Source organism: Macaca nemestrina, chromosome 17, assembly GCF_043159975.1.
Source record: "Macaca nemestrina isolate mMacNem1 chromosome 17, mMacNem.hap1, whole genome shotgun sequence".
In the NCBI taxonomy this organism is placed as follows: domain Eukaryota; kingdom Metazoa; phylum Chordata; class Mammalia; order Primates; family Cercopithecidae; genus Macaca; species Macaca nemestrina.
This window is the reverse complement of record NC_092141.1, coordinates 69,955,825-69,969,940: the sequence shown is the minus strand read 5'-3', so window position 1 is coordinate 69,969,940 and position 14,116 is coordinate 69,955,825. Positions and strand designations below refer to the sequence as shown.

General features: G+C 54.6%; 1 protein-coding gene across 7 annotated transcripts in view; it reads right to left on the bottom strand.

The window, feature by feature from the left end:
• The window catches only part of LOC105468357 (corticotropin releasing hormone receptor 1), a 50,949-nt gene extending 40,292 nt beyond the window's left edge, over positions 1-10,657 (bottom strand). For 2 of the 7 annotated variants that reach the window (XM_011718492.2, XM_011718499.2), the window contains exon 1: positions 10,372-10,657. In XM_011718492.2, coding sequence (XP_011716794.1) covers positions 10,372-10,404 — 33 coding nt within the window. In that variant the 5' untranslated portion in view covers positions 10,405-10,657. Of the gene's footprint in view, positions 1-3,157; positions 3,651-4,987; positions 5,364-10,371 lie in introns of those variants that run through there. The other 5 variants (XM_011718471.2, XM_011718508.2, XM_011718476.3 and 2 more) reach the window with 5 other exon arrangements.
• Between the last annotated feature and the right edge of the window lie 3,459 nt (positions 10,658-14,116).

The following is a 14,116-nucleotide window of genomic DNA, read 5'->3' as shown; positions in this document are numbered from 1 at the left end:
GCTGAGCTCACCCAGCCAAAGCTCCACCAGAGCCTCCCCAGGGCCGGCACCTCAGAGGCAGGAGGCAGAGCCAGGTCCTGGGCCCTGGGGAAGTTGGGTTCCTTTCCCTTGGATGAATGCGGGGACAAAGGGTAGAACCAGTATGGGGCTAAGTCCTGTGAGCTTCGGGGAACCCACACACAGCAAGGCTGCCCTTGCCCCACTAGGGGCTGCGACCACTCATCATGGCTCCTCAGCTCACCTTGGTGACAAGTGCAGATTGATGAGTGTGACAAGGAGGGGGAAGGGGCCTGCTCAGAACCCGCCACTGGGTAAGGAGTCTGAGTAAACCAAAGAGTTTCCTCCTCCCGGACAAGGGTTCTTCCTTCTTCCGTCACCCAGCCTTGGCTGCCAGAAAGAGCCACTACATTACTCACATCCATGCAATGGAGACGCACAAGCGCAAGAAGCATGGCAGGAGGGCCAGGCTGTGTGAAGGGTGAACCAGAGATCTGGGCCAGGCAGTGAATTCTGGCCCCAAAGGAGGGCTTTAGGCCCACACTATTCAAAGGGTGGTGAGGACTGGTCCAATTGGTTAAGTTTGCCAACCAACCAATGATTGGTTCCTGGTCTACAACTTGAGAAGTACAAAACTGGAAAGTAAGCATTTGATGTGAATCCGTCCCTGCGGTGACATCTGAGGATGTAGTCAGGACTCATCTCATCAAACAGGGTCTAGACCAATTCAGATGCTATCAGACTTGCCAGGTGAATCACGTGGTGCAGGCTGCACAGCAGGACAACATGCCAGTCTGCCACGGATTGGAAAAATCTATGTGGTCCTTCTGCACAGCTGGTTTGAGAGCCCTGCTTTAGCTGGAGGACACAGTGTGATGCCTGGCTCACCGGGGAAGGCCTCACGGAGGAGGCGCGTCTTGAGTGACAGTTGGGTTAAGTTTTGGGGGGAGTCCTGCGGTGGGACTCCCACCCACGAAAACAGCAGGTCTCACTGACCTTCGGTGGGAGCAGGCCCCTTGCCGCAGCACAGGCATTTTCTCTTTCATTCTGCATTGTGGTCGGTACAGTAAAGAGGACACAAAGGTCCAGAGGGATCGTGTGATTTGCTGAAGGTCACCCACCCAGGAAGGGGCAGAGCCAGCTCCAACCCCAGGCCTCCTGTCCTGTTAGCTTTAGGGACAGTGGTCCTTCCTCCAGGGTGCATGTGAGCCCCCACCACTCCTAGCCCCTGCCATTTCACAGCCTTGCAGCAGCTTCCAGTCAGGCCATGAGGCCCCTGCCATCAGAAGAGAAAGACGCCCCAGGCTGCCCCTTAACACCGACTCACAGGGAGCTGGAGGGCTGGGATGCCAACGGACAGGATCTCACGAAGGTACCAGGAACGCCGGTGCTCTTGGCACCCCTGCCTTGCCTGGCTATTCCTGTCTCATGACCAGCAGAACCAGGACAGCACCAGGGAGGGAACCCCAGGATGCCACCAAGGCCGCCTCCCCAGTCCCCACTCGGGGGCTACAGCGCCCTGGCCCTGCTCTCTGGAGGCCCCAGCTTCTGAGATCTTCTTGTCCCTTCGTTTCTAAGCCCAGCGCCACAATTCCCTCTAGCAACATCTCCCACCATCCCTGTCCAGAACTGCTCATGAAGCAAAATGCTGCCCTTGCATGCACGTGGACAACGCCCTCGGTGCTGTGGGGACCGGAGGCGGAACACAAGGCAGTGCTGGAATCTTTTAATGTTACTAAGCCGCGCCGCAGTGTAGCCCTTGATAAGCCATTGAGTCACAAATCCACACGCGGAGGCAGAGAGGGACCTATCTGTCTGGCTTGTCACTTGTGTCTTCTATCGCCATAGCACTTCCACACTCAGACAGACGTTCATTGGGGAGCGGGAGCAGAGAGAGGCCCTCCATTTAGTTTAGCATTTATTGTGTACCTACTGTGTGCACAGTTCTGGACTAAGTTCTGGGCACACAGAGGTTTTGTTGTTTTGTTTCATAAGAGAATCTTTCTAGTCTAGGCAGACCTCGTAATCTACGGTGGGAACAAGGGCTCAGGTTAGATGTGGGTCACCAGGGATCCATGTGGAATCTGGTTAGTAGGTGTTTTTGAACCCCCTGAGGGGGGACACATCAAAGAGCTGTAAGACCTCATGTTGTGGGACAGCCCAGGATCCACCATGAGCTAGAGGCTCACACCAGGGGACAGGACGAGGTGAGAACAGAAGAACAACCAGTGAGAGACAGATTTAGACTGGAGGGCTTCCTGGAGGAGGAGGTGGGGACAGTTCAGGAAGGCTTTGGTGGACATGACAGATGAAGATTGGCACAGAGAGACCTGGGGGCAGAAGCTCCTATAAGAGAAGTGTCAGATATGAATATTCTGTTGAGTGGCGGTTGGCAGGGAAGGAAGGAGAACAGTGCAACTCAGGCAGAGGGCCAAGAGATTTGGGGAGAGTCAGGTTCTTTCCCCTCTAGAAGGGGATGGGAGGACTCAGTGGGGTCACTTGTGTGGGCCTTAGTGCAAGAGCAGCTCAGTAAATGGTGCACCTGGCCAGTAAACAGTGTACCTGGTTAAAAGAACCTGGGTGGCGTGGGCAAGGGACAGGAGCAGAGTCGGGGGCAGAAAGAGGAAGGGGAAGGGCGTGGCTCAGGCCAAGACCAAACCCAGGACACAAGGACCAGCCTCACTCCAAGGACTAGCCTTGCCCTGCCTGTCTGGGAAGATGAAGGAGTGGCTGAGCCTCTCGGGCTCCCAGCCAGGCACGGGCAGCCAAGGGATGCCATGGAGGCTGTCTAACCTGCTAGCCACTCACCTGGCTAAGCCCGTGGTCCCCGGGTGCTCAGCTGCTCCTCTGGAAGTCAGCCTCCAACCCTGGCCTTGAGGTGGCATTGCACACCTGCCATGCAGGTCTGGCTGTGCTTAGAGGAGAGGTGAGGTGGTGACCACACAGTGGCCTCTGAGGGGGGTGGCAGGTGCGGGTGTTATGAACACTGCAAAGTAGCTCACTCGCCAGGGTCCCAGCATGTGTGTGAGAGTGTGTGTGTGTGTATGTGTGTGTGTGTGACAGAGAGAGAGAGAGAGAGAGAGAGAGAGAGAGAGAGAGAGAGAGATTGAGAATGCCCACTGAGAAACACATAGGCCCACAGAGGCAACAGATTCTATACCTTCTGCACCCTACTTCTGGGGAGGAGGAGCAGCCCTGGGGACGGTGGGAGGGACTGGGATCGTGGGGAGAGCTCCTTCAGGGCATCCCTATGCCCAAGGCTCTCCTGACAGCTGAGGACGGCTTCGGGCACCCAGGCACCAGGATAGGGATAGGTGGAGGAATTCTTTTGAGAAACAGAGAGGAAGTTTCCAGGAGATGCCACCGCTGGCCTCAGAACCCGGGCCCAGGCTCTCTTGGCTGCTAGGGAGAAGGAAAAAAGCAAGAATGACCGAGGCAGGCAGGTATGTCTTTTTCTTCTCCCTCCCCTTCTGCTTCTCTCACTGTCTGTCTGTCTGTCTCTCCACATCTTCTGTAAGAACGAAATCATCCACCCTGAGCGGACTCTTGGACACCCTCCTAGACCCGTGCTCTGACAGTGCAGTCAGGGTCCCCAGTGCAGGGGGCCTGGACCTGTAAGGACTGTGCCTCAGATGGCCTTAGCCTCTCCTGCAGCCCTTCCCCCAGGGTAAAACCCCTCCTGGACCCGGTTTGCTTTTCCAGCCCACACAGCCCAGCCCCTTGTCCCCCAACCACACTCCTTTTCCCTGTCTCTGCGCACAGGCTCCCCGCCCAGCCTGGTACCTCTGGCCTCTGCTGAGCTAGGAAGGGCTTTCTAGAAATGAGCCCTTCACACGCCTTGCCAAAGAGGCTGGGAAAACAGGCAGGGAGAGATGGATGGATCACAGAAGGAGAACACTCTCCACTGGAAATGGCAATGCTGCAGCCATCACTTGTCCCAGCCTTTCACCCTGGGCAGGTGCCTTTCAGCTCTGTGGGCTTTGGTACTGACCGGGGATGATGACCAATATATTGTCCCAATTCTCCTAAAGCCCCTGACATCCCAGCACTCAAAGCTTCAACTAAGGTTCCCGCTGTGCTTCCTGATAGCCCCCACTACCTCTTAACACTCCAGTGGGTAGACTCTGAAGTCTAGCGGTCAGTCTAGAACAAGTCCTGCCTCCCTGGTTCTGCAGCCATGAAGTGACTGGACCCGTCTAGCTGGTTTTTTTCTGGGCTCTGACCTAGGCGCACTGGCTCCCAACCAGACTGGCTGGGGCTTGGAAACCAGCTGACATGTGGAGGTGGCAGGTGTACACCCCACAAACCCCATCTCAAAGCACCTCGCTGAGGCTGCTCTCTGGGCCCAGCAACGCCAGGCAGGTGAGACAGACAAACTGCCTGTGCTCATAGGGCAGAAAGAACAGCCACAAACATCTTCATTTGTCCCAGAAACAGTTTTATGGCTGCTGGGTGGACAGTCGCCAAAGAACATGTTTGGCTAAAGCATTTGAATCCGCAGTTCGACGTGAAGGGGACCCGTCTTCCATAGCCAGATTCTGACATGCCCGTTTCATGAGGTCCGCCTCCCTCCCTTCCTGCTATCCTTTCAATTTTGTTGAAGCGGATGCCACGTACTCAGAAAACAAGTGATTAAGAATCTGTTGTCTAATAGAATCCAGCTAGTTATTTTCAAAATGATTGTTTGCATCAGTGAGTGAATCATTTTGTATTATCCTCCCTACATATCTACTTTTATTGTCAAGTTTTTCCGTATCAGAGATGTTCAGGTCTGTCCATGACCTTCAAGCTCAGCTGATGGCTGGTAGCTGATCCCTTTTCCCCAGGGACTGTGAAAAGTGCTCTGAGGCAGCAGGAGATTCTGTACACCAAGTACCCTTCCTCTACCCCCATCCCTCACCATTCCTCCTTTTCATGGCCTTTCTTAGACTGAGGAAGTTGGTAAGATTTATTAAGTGATTACTATAGCTAATATTTATTATGCACTTACTGTGTGCCAGACACTGTGCAACTGTGCGTAATTTCACACTTGGCATCTCGTGGTCATTATGATTATCCCATAAAGTAGGTATTATTTCCCCCGCTTTAGACAGCGAAGAAATTGAGGTGCAGAGTGATAACTTGCCCACAGCTTCAGGGCAGAGTAAAGATTCAGGCACACATTGGCTTCATCTGCTGTTCCCACCCATACAAGAAGATGTTGACTGCCACACTGGGTGGGGTGAGGGATGGCTGGCCGAGAGCAGCAAGTCCAAAGACAAGCATTTTAAAACAATGCAGGCTGGGCACGGTGGCTCACACCTGTAACCCAACACTTTGGGAGGCTGAGGTGGGAGGATTGCTTGAGCCCAGGAGTTCGAGACCAGCCTGGGTAATATGACAAGACCCTGTCTCTACAAAAAATTTTAAAATTAGCTAGGTGTGGGGATGCATGCCTATAGTCCTAGCTACTGGGGAGGCTGAGGTGGGAGGGAGGATCACTTGAGCCCACGAGGTTGAGGCTGCAGTGAGCTGTGTTCGCACCACTGCACTCCAGCCTGGACAACAGAGTGAGACCCTGTCTCAAAAAAAAAAAAAAATTCCTAGGGACTCTGCTGACAGGGACCTCCCTGAATTTAGTAGAAAAGAATCATTTGTAGTTAACGAATTCATTCTTTGACTATTAAAACTGCAGCTGAAATCTTGACCTGGCTTTACCTTCAAAATGGGCTCACCCTTCTTTGGTTGATACTGTGAGTGGTTAGGATAGAATCAGAGCTGGGAGAGATCACCCTACTCCCTCTTTTCACTGAGGAAGAAACGGCCCAGATCACTGTTAGCGACCTGCCCTCCTCCAGACAGCAAAAGCGCCGGAGTTTCACTGGCTGAGGCTCTACCCTCAAGGGATGCTCCAGATCACCGGGGTGCCGCACTGGCTGGCTGTCGTTTTCTCTTTTTTAATAACCACAGTGGGCTTAAGGGGGAGTTCCAGTCCTTTCTGCATCAGAGATGGCTTTTCTGCTAGGGTGGTTTGAACATCTCTCAGCCTTCTGTTTTGACATGACATCTGCATCCTGTGGGAACAGAAACGAGTTCTTTCCAATTGTACAATACCAAACAGAAGAAGCAACAACAAAACCATCCATGAAGTCGACAAACATTTGTTAAACACCTACTATGTGCAATGGATTATGAGGCCCAGTGCCGTGAAGGGTAAAAGATGCAGAAAATGTATAATATATTGCATGTCCAAGAGCTGCTAGTTGCTGTTCCTGCATTAACTTATTTCCACTGAGAGTAGCCACCTTGCAGATTTTTCTGAAAGCAGACTGTGCCAGGAACGGTTCCAGGCACTTTCCATGTATTAATTCCTTTTGTCCTTACCTCAACCTCCTGAGTTAGGCATTTCCCCCATTTTATAGCTGGGGACAAGGAAGCCCAGAGAGAGTACTTAGGTCCAAGTACCATGTTCCACGGTCCCTCAGCTTGAGCAGAGCTGGGAAGGGGGAGAGCTGGGAATCCAATCAGTGGCACCTGCCTCTTTCTATGTGAGGTCATGTCCCTAAGGAGTATTTGAAAACACAGACCTTTCACAGAGACATGAGAAGTAACAGAGAATCCAGTCCAATATCCCTGTTTACAGACAGATAAGCTGTGACTCAGAGAGGGAAAGCGACCAACCTGTCATCACACAGCTGATTGGAGGCAGAGCTGGGACCAGAGTCAGGTTCACTGACTCCCAGCCTGATGGCCTTTCCCCTTCAATGGCTGCTGAAATTATCAGCCCAGCACCTAACCGCTTGCTTCTAGGCCACATGGGCACTTGGGTTGGTGGCACCTTTGACCCCCAAACTCCTTATATGTGGCTGAACTCAGCTGCAGGCCGATGCTGTCTGAGGAGCCAATGTTAGAGAGGGTGAGAAATGGATTTTCCACTTGAGCTCGTCCTCACTGGCTCTGGGTGAGTGTTCTACTTTTCCATAACCTACACATTCCTCTCTATGGCTGGTCATTTCAAATCTAAGGGGCTTGGCCTGGCTTTCGCCACTCCCCATTTTGGCCCCCAGTCTGTGGCCAGGCCAGCAGTCCCGTACGCCACAGCAGCTCACTGGCCCACCCTGGGCTCACTGTTTCGCGTTCCTCATGCCTCCTGCCAACGCTCCCCTCGAAAACCTGGCTCCATATCATTTAATCAAAGAAACAACTTGGAAATGGCCCAGATATGCACCGATATAGGGATGGCAAACTCCATTCACTCACAGGCAACACGCAGACATTGACAGTCTCCTGCGGAGGCTCGGGAATAACGTGAAACAGACTTGGGCTGTGACACTGGGGACAGGGCTGCCCAACGGCCACAGTTGTGCCCAGACAGGTGCTTGAGAAGGGGACCTGTGGGGGTTATTTTTTAAATGAATTATACAGCAGCCGGATTAAGAGAGTGAGGTTGCAATCATTTTCCATTCTGGTTTTCAAACTTTGCCTATTGCTGCTAAATTGCTTATGTAAGAATAACAATAGCAATAAAACCAGCTCCCTCCTGGGAGCTCACTCTCCTGTTAGAACCCACCGAGAGGCCTTGCCTTCTGTACCCCTCACAGACACGGGGGTCCATGTTTAGAGCCACACTCCATCTCCCTACAAAGAGCTGCAGTGGGTGTGTGGTTGACTCCGAGGTGCTCAGGCCCCTGCCCCTCCCTGGGGATAGAGACAATGTCTTCTCTGTCTTCTCCTGACTCACGGCCACTTGCACACACATTGTCTCTCCCCACTCACACGCACACTTTCACACACCCTGTCTCTCCCCATTCACACGCATTTCCCCCAGGACTCTATAAGCGGTATAGTGTGAGGCCCACAATACAGGCCCCAGAGGGAACCCTTTCCCAACCCCGGCTGACTTGTTGGGGACAGAGCTGGATTTGGGATTAACCCTAAATCCCCTAGATTCGTACTCTCATGCTGACAAAACTACCTGAGCGCTCATCTGGCTGAGCTCTACAGTGAAACTTAAGTGGCTTAGAATATTTTCTGGTAATGGCCAGGCACAGTGGCTCATGCCTGTAATCCTAGCACTTTGGGAGGCTGAGGCTGGCTGATCGTTTGAGCCCAGGAGTTCGAGACCAGCCAGGGCAATATGGGGAAACCCCATCTCTACAAAAAGTACAAAGATTAGCTGGGTGTGGTGGTGCATGCCTGTGGTCCCAGCTATTCTGGAGGCTGGGGTGGGAGGATCACCAGAGCCTAGGGAAGTTGAGGCTTCAGTGAGCCATGATCACACCATTGCGCTCCAACCTGACCAACAGAGTTCGACCCTGTCTCAAAAAAAAGAAAAAAGAAAAAAAAGAAAAAAAAAAAGGATATTTTCTGGTAAAAGCAAACAAAACAAAGCCTTTTATCAGAGTGTCTGGGTTTGAATTCTGACTACTCACTGGTTGCGTGACCTTGAACCAGTTACTTAGCCTCTCCGTGTCTCACGAATAATTCCTACTTCCTAGGGCTGTTAGGAGGACTAAATGACTTAATATTTGCAAAGCAAATAAGCAACATTAGAATAATGCTCAGGGAATTGTACATGCTACATAAAGAAAAGAAGAAAAGCAACTATTTAATTGTAACCAACATTTGAAACCAGTATTTGCTGGCCATTCACTCACTGCCCCACATTCATCTGGTGTTTATTGAATGCCTACTGAGTTTATTAGGCCAGGCATAAAGGGCAAATACCTACCATCTAGTAGGAGCAACGGAAATAAAAATACTTTTTAAAAAGGAAAACATCATCATTCTAAACAGAGATTTGCACACAATTCTAAGAAAGGCCAGAAAAAGAACATTGATCTATTTCCGTGTAAACCTGGAAAAAAAAAAAAGAAAGAAAGAAAGAAAGAAAACACCCACAGTTCAATCCTTTGAATCCATTTAAAAGACTGACTATTTGGTCTAACTGGTTTGTGCATTTAGACCTGGCTTCGGTACACACGAGACTTTTGGAAAATATTACCATTCAGTGCCATCTATTTGACCTCTCTGGATGTTTTTCTTCTACCTTCCTCACCTGTCTGTCACCTCAAACGCCCAGAAAATAATCTGTGAGTTCATCCCTAGCCCTCAGATACCGGATGAGGGAGGGGATGTGGGTTCAATGAGACCAACCTCGGTCATTTTAAGAATCAATTTATAAATATTTGGGGAGGGGCAGGATTAGAGAAAAATCTCAGTAACTTGTAACGTCTCAACTAAGGAAGCAGCAGCTGCTGCATTTAAAAATCTTGGTGGCTTAACTCAAACCAGTTGGTTTAATAACTGATGGAAAAATGAAATTCCGCCAATCTGCACCCCTCCCCCAAATCCACCGAAGTCTCTCGAATGTAATCGCTCTGAATGCCCTGAGCCGGGTCAAGCTGGTGTCTATGTTTGGCTGGAGCGGACCCTGCGGAGTCCAGAGCCCCGGGTGAGGCGATGCCCAGACTGGCGCGGCGCGGGGTTTCCCGGCAGCCGCGCAGAGGCCCACCCGCCTCTCCGGCCGACTGCAGCGGGCGCGCCTGTACTCTACAAGACCAAAACGCTTTGGAAAGCGCTCGGGGCTGCAAGTGACGCCTGGCACGGGCGGCGGGCCGGACTGCCGGCCTCCCAGCCCTTCCCGGGCTCACACAACCCGCGGGCCGCCCCCGCCGCCCACGAACTTCAGCGGGCAGACGCTGGACGTGCGCTCTGGCGACTTTCCTAAACTCCAGCGCCCGATCCGCGTCGCAGGGTCGGCCGCGCAGCGCGGAGATCGCGGGTGCCCAGGCTTGCAGAGCGAGCGTCGCGCTCCCGGCCGCGGTGGGGGAACAGGAACCGCCGCCGGAGGCACCGTCTCCTCCCCTGAGACTGCGATATTGATCAAGGGCTCGCAGGCGCGGGCGGCATTCATCTCCCCGGGCTCGCAGCTTGCCGCGGAGGGGAAAGGGCAGGACGCGCTCCCAGGACTAGGGCGGGGGCGTGCGGAGTCGGGGAGCTGTGCGGGGGCTCTGGGGTGAGGTGGGGAGCCCCGCTTCAGAGCCTCCCGTCCCGGGGCCGGGGTCTGCAGGGGGGCGTGGGAGGTGGAACCTCCCCTCCCCTAGGCGTCTGCCCCAAAGCCTAGAGCGATTCTTGGCGCGGAGCCGGCTACCCGGGTGGGCGGACCCCCTCCTCCGCCAACATCCCGGCGGCTTCGCCACGATTTCTTGTCTCACCTGAGTCTCCCCCTGCCTACCCAACCCTGGCTCCAAAGGTCCCGAGAGTTAGCCTTCCCGGACCTGAGCACGGCTCTCCCAGCGCCCCCGCCCCCATCGCACTCACAGCCCAGCCCAGTCCCGCGTCCGCCAGGGGCCCGGGACGCCAGCGCTTGAGGACTGGCCGGCGGGCTCTTACCTTAACGAGCCGGAGCTGTGGATGCCGTCCCATCCTCGGGCTCGCTCGGCTACCGTCCTGAATGCCCGGGTCCCGCGGACATCCCAGAGGGGCCGGCGGGCGGCTGTGGGCTCGGGCGGCACGGGGTGGGCGGCCGGGCTCCTTGGTCGGTGCCTGGTGCGGAGGTGCCCGGCTCGGCGCTCCCCGGCCCCGCGGCCCGGCCTGGCCCGGCTCTCGCTCGCCCCTTCCCGGGGAAGTCTGGCCGCCGTTTCCCGACTCAGCCTGGCCCGCGGCCGCCTCTTGCCGGCCTCGCCCCCGCCGCCTCCCCCACGGTCCGCGCCGCTCCTTGCCTCGGCTCCCCGCCCCCTCGCCCAGCTCGTCCCCTCCCCTTCCTCCCCCTCCCTCTCCCCTCCGCTCCCCTTCGGTCCCTCCTCCGCGCCTCGCCCCTCGGCTCCCTCCCCGCTCCTCGCCTCCTCGGTTCCCTCCCCTTTCCCCGGCCAGCTCCCTGCGCCCCGCCGCCAGGATCCCCTTTCCTTGCGCCCGCGTTTAAGGCAGTCCTCGGGGCGCGCTGGCAGCGGTGGCCGCCGCAGCCCGGGGAGAAGCCGGGGATGGGGGAAGGGGGCCGCGGTAGAGGGTCAGCCTTCCGCCCGGCCGAGGTCGGGGCCTGGGAAGTCCAAGGATTCTAGGGGGACTTGGGCAGGGGTGCTCAGGTGAATTTATGAGGGCGAGGCTACTGGGGGCTAGAGAACAGGGCGGTCCCTACTGAGCGGAGCCGCCGCGGAACCGGGTGAAGCTGCGACCTGCGTTTGGGCAGTTCCCGCCCTGCGGCTGGCTAGGAGGAGCTCCTCGCCGCCCCCATTCCAGCCGCGCCGGGCGCTGGGCCCGACCCCCAGCACCTTTGGCACTGATGTGCCTGGTGCGCTCTGAGACGCGAACGCTCTGCAGGATGAGCCCTTATTCATTCCTTGGTTTCTTCCTTCATTCGTTCATCTTACAAACTGAGTGCCTGGCCACTTTGGTTCAGGCAAGAGGCTGGATCTGGGAACCCTTTGGACCTGGGAGCCCCTAGATGAAAGGGAGACGGCGGTGCCCTGCAGGACAAGCGGGCACTGAACGCTGCCCAGGGGAAAGCCGGGCGCGCATTGCGCTGCAGCACAGCGAACGCCGCTAGGAGCCCGCGGGCAGGGCGTGGGGAGGACACAGCGCCCCCTCCCGGCCGAGCCCTCAGGGCAGCGGTAGGCCTCCCCGCCAGACTCCGGGGCCGTCTTTTGGATTGGCTCCGGAGCTCCCCATCCCAGGAAGCAACTCCCAGCCCTTCCAGATGAACAGAACTTTTGACTTCCTCTTCGCTCTTCCTCTCTCCTACCAGAGCTGAAAAGGGAGAATAGGAGAAGAGGAGTCACTGGGAGGTAGAGAAAAATTCACTCCGCCAGCAAAGCCTCGGCCGCCTGGCCAATGCAGCCCCTGTGGGCTACACCAGAGCACCTGGAGCGGCGGGCAGCTGGCTTTGAAATCAAACAGAACCCACCTGCCCTGCACCCTGTGCCCTGCCGTGCCCACCCTACTCCTCTCTCCTGCTGACTTCTCAGCACACTGGGCAAGAGCCAGCGTGTTCATGGGTCCACTGGCCTTCATTTGGAGCTGGAGTTATTTTAAGAGATCATAAGATGCAACACACACAGTTTACTGGTGAGAAAATGGAGGCACACAGAGGGTAAGCCTAGTCCCTTCCTCTCCTGATTCCCAGCTCACAGTGCCTGGAGGGCTGGGCCCTAAGGGGGCCTGGGACATTGACGTGGGGAGGGGCATTGCCCAGGAAGCCAGCTGCTCACATGGCTTATCCACACACCTGGCACTTTCTAGGTGAAGCACACAGTCCTGAGTCGCAAAACCCGCATTAGGTTAGTGCTCCGGAGCTGTTTGTGCCGAGGTGGGCACTGATTTGCCCCAGTCAACCCCAGAAGGGATGGACATGCTAAGCAGATCGACAACTAACTGTTCCCAACAACAGTTAAGTGCGGTGCAGTCTGATGTCCTGCAGGTTCTGGAGTCAGACGGCCTGAGTTGGAATCTTGGCTTTTCCACTTACAAGCTGTATAAACTTGGAGAATTATTTAACAATACCTCAATTTTCTCATCTATAAAGTCGGGGTAGAAACGCTACTTCTGAGGGTGGTTGGGGAGTTTGAAGGAGTTGATATTTGTAAAGCGCTCGGAACGGAGCCTGGCACATAGCAAGAGCTTAATGAGGGTTAGCTGTAGTCACCAATACTATCATCATCCTTATCATCACGATGGAGTGGACTGGATGCTCAAGTGTGAGGGGCAGCTTGGTCCCACCCTCTAGGCAATTCTTTGTGGGGAGCAGAATTCTTGATCAGAAATTCACCAGCAGCAGTAGGCTGTGGAATCAGAGGAGAGGAGGCCGGTTGGTCCTCCGGCAGCTTTGCCCAGGCCCAGCCAAGGCCTCGCTCCCTCCCTGGCCCCACCTTGGAGCACGCTCTCTAGGGACTAGATGGCTCCAGCTTCTGTGTTTCTCTCTGCTTAATAAACACCATCAAATTTTGCCTCTCTGAGCCCCATTATCCTCCCCTTGACATGATCTTTAAATATGCTAATGCCATCGATTGGACTGCAATCAAGTCTTGCTCTTCCTGACTTTTTTGCCCAGGAGTCAGACCTTCTCGCTTTCTGAAGTGGCATCTACAGATAGCTCATTTCATCCTGTCTGTGTTGATTTCACTGACTTAACCTCCACCCCACCACTTTCCGCCGACTGACAGGTGAGGGGAGGGAGGCTTCTGCCTCATTCCTCGACCTACTTATTTATAGTTTGGGCCTTGGCAGCCTCAGGGGGGTTATGAGAGTTTGGCGTTCAACATTCCCTCTGTAAAAAGGTTCAATATCCCCTTTTCATTTGTCCTGAAACTACCTCCTTTCACCTTCAAGGGCCTGGCTGTCATCTGCTGGGCTTGGTGAAGATGCTAGTGTCTGCCCTGTCCCTCCCTCCTACACCCTTCCTCCCCTCTCAGCCCCAGCCAAAGCAGCCTCTGCACACCCTCCTCAGGATAGGCTCCTACTCCATCCCAGCATTCTTTTCCCAGCATGGCCTTTTCCAAACTCTCTTCTCATCCCATCCCTCCCTTGCCCTCTCCCCTTCCTGTCCAGGCTGGCAGCGGAATCGGCTTTCATTCATTTAATCTGCCAGATTTGGAAGAAACGAGAAATGTGAGGATTCCAAACAGGAATAAAAGACAATCACATGTCCTTCCAAACAGTAGGAGAGACAGATTTGATGTAATGATGGGTGAGACCCAGGGAGGCACGGCTGAGTAGGCACCTCCTGCCTGTGGGGTTCCACTGGCTTAACCATCCTGGGAAGGTTGCTGGTCTGGAACCATACTTCTCAGACAACTGTGGCAAATAACTGGTTCCGTATTTTAAAATGTCTAATCTGTCACAGGCCAATATGATTGCAAAACACTGCGGGAATGAATTATTAGAAAAATGCAATAAAAGGCCAGATGTGGTGGCTCACGCCTGTAATCCCAGTACTTTGGGAAGCCAAGGCAGGTGGATCACTTGAGGTCAGGAGTTCGAGACTAGCCTGGCCAACATGGTAAAACCCTATCCCTACTAAAAATACAAAAACTAGCTGGGCGTGGTGGCATAAGCCTGTAATCCCAGCTACTTGGGAAGCTGAGGCAGGAGAATCGCTGGAACCTGGGAGGCGGAGGTTGCAGTGAACCCAGATCTTGCCATGGCA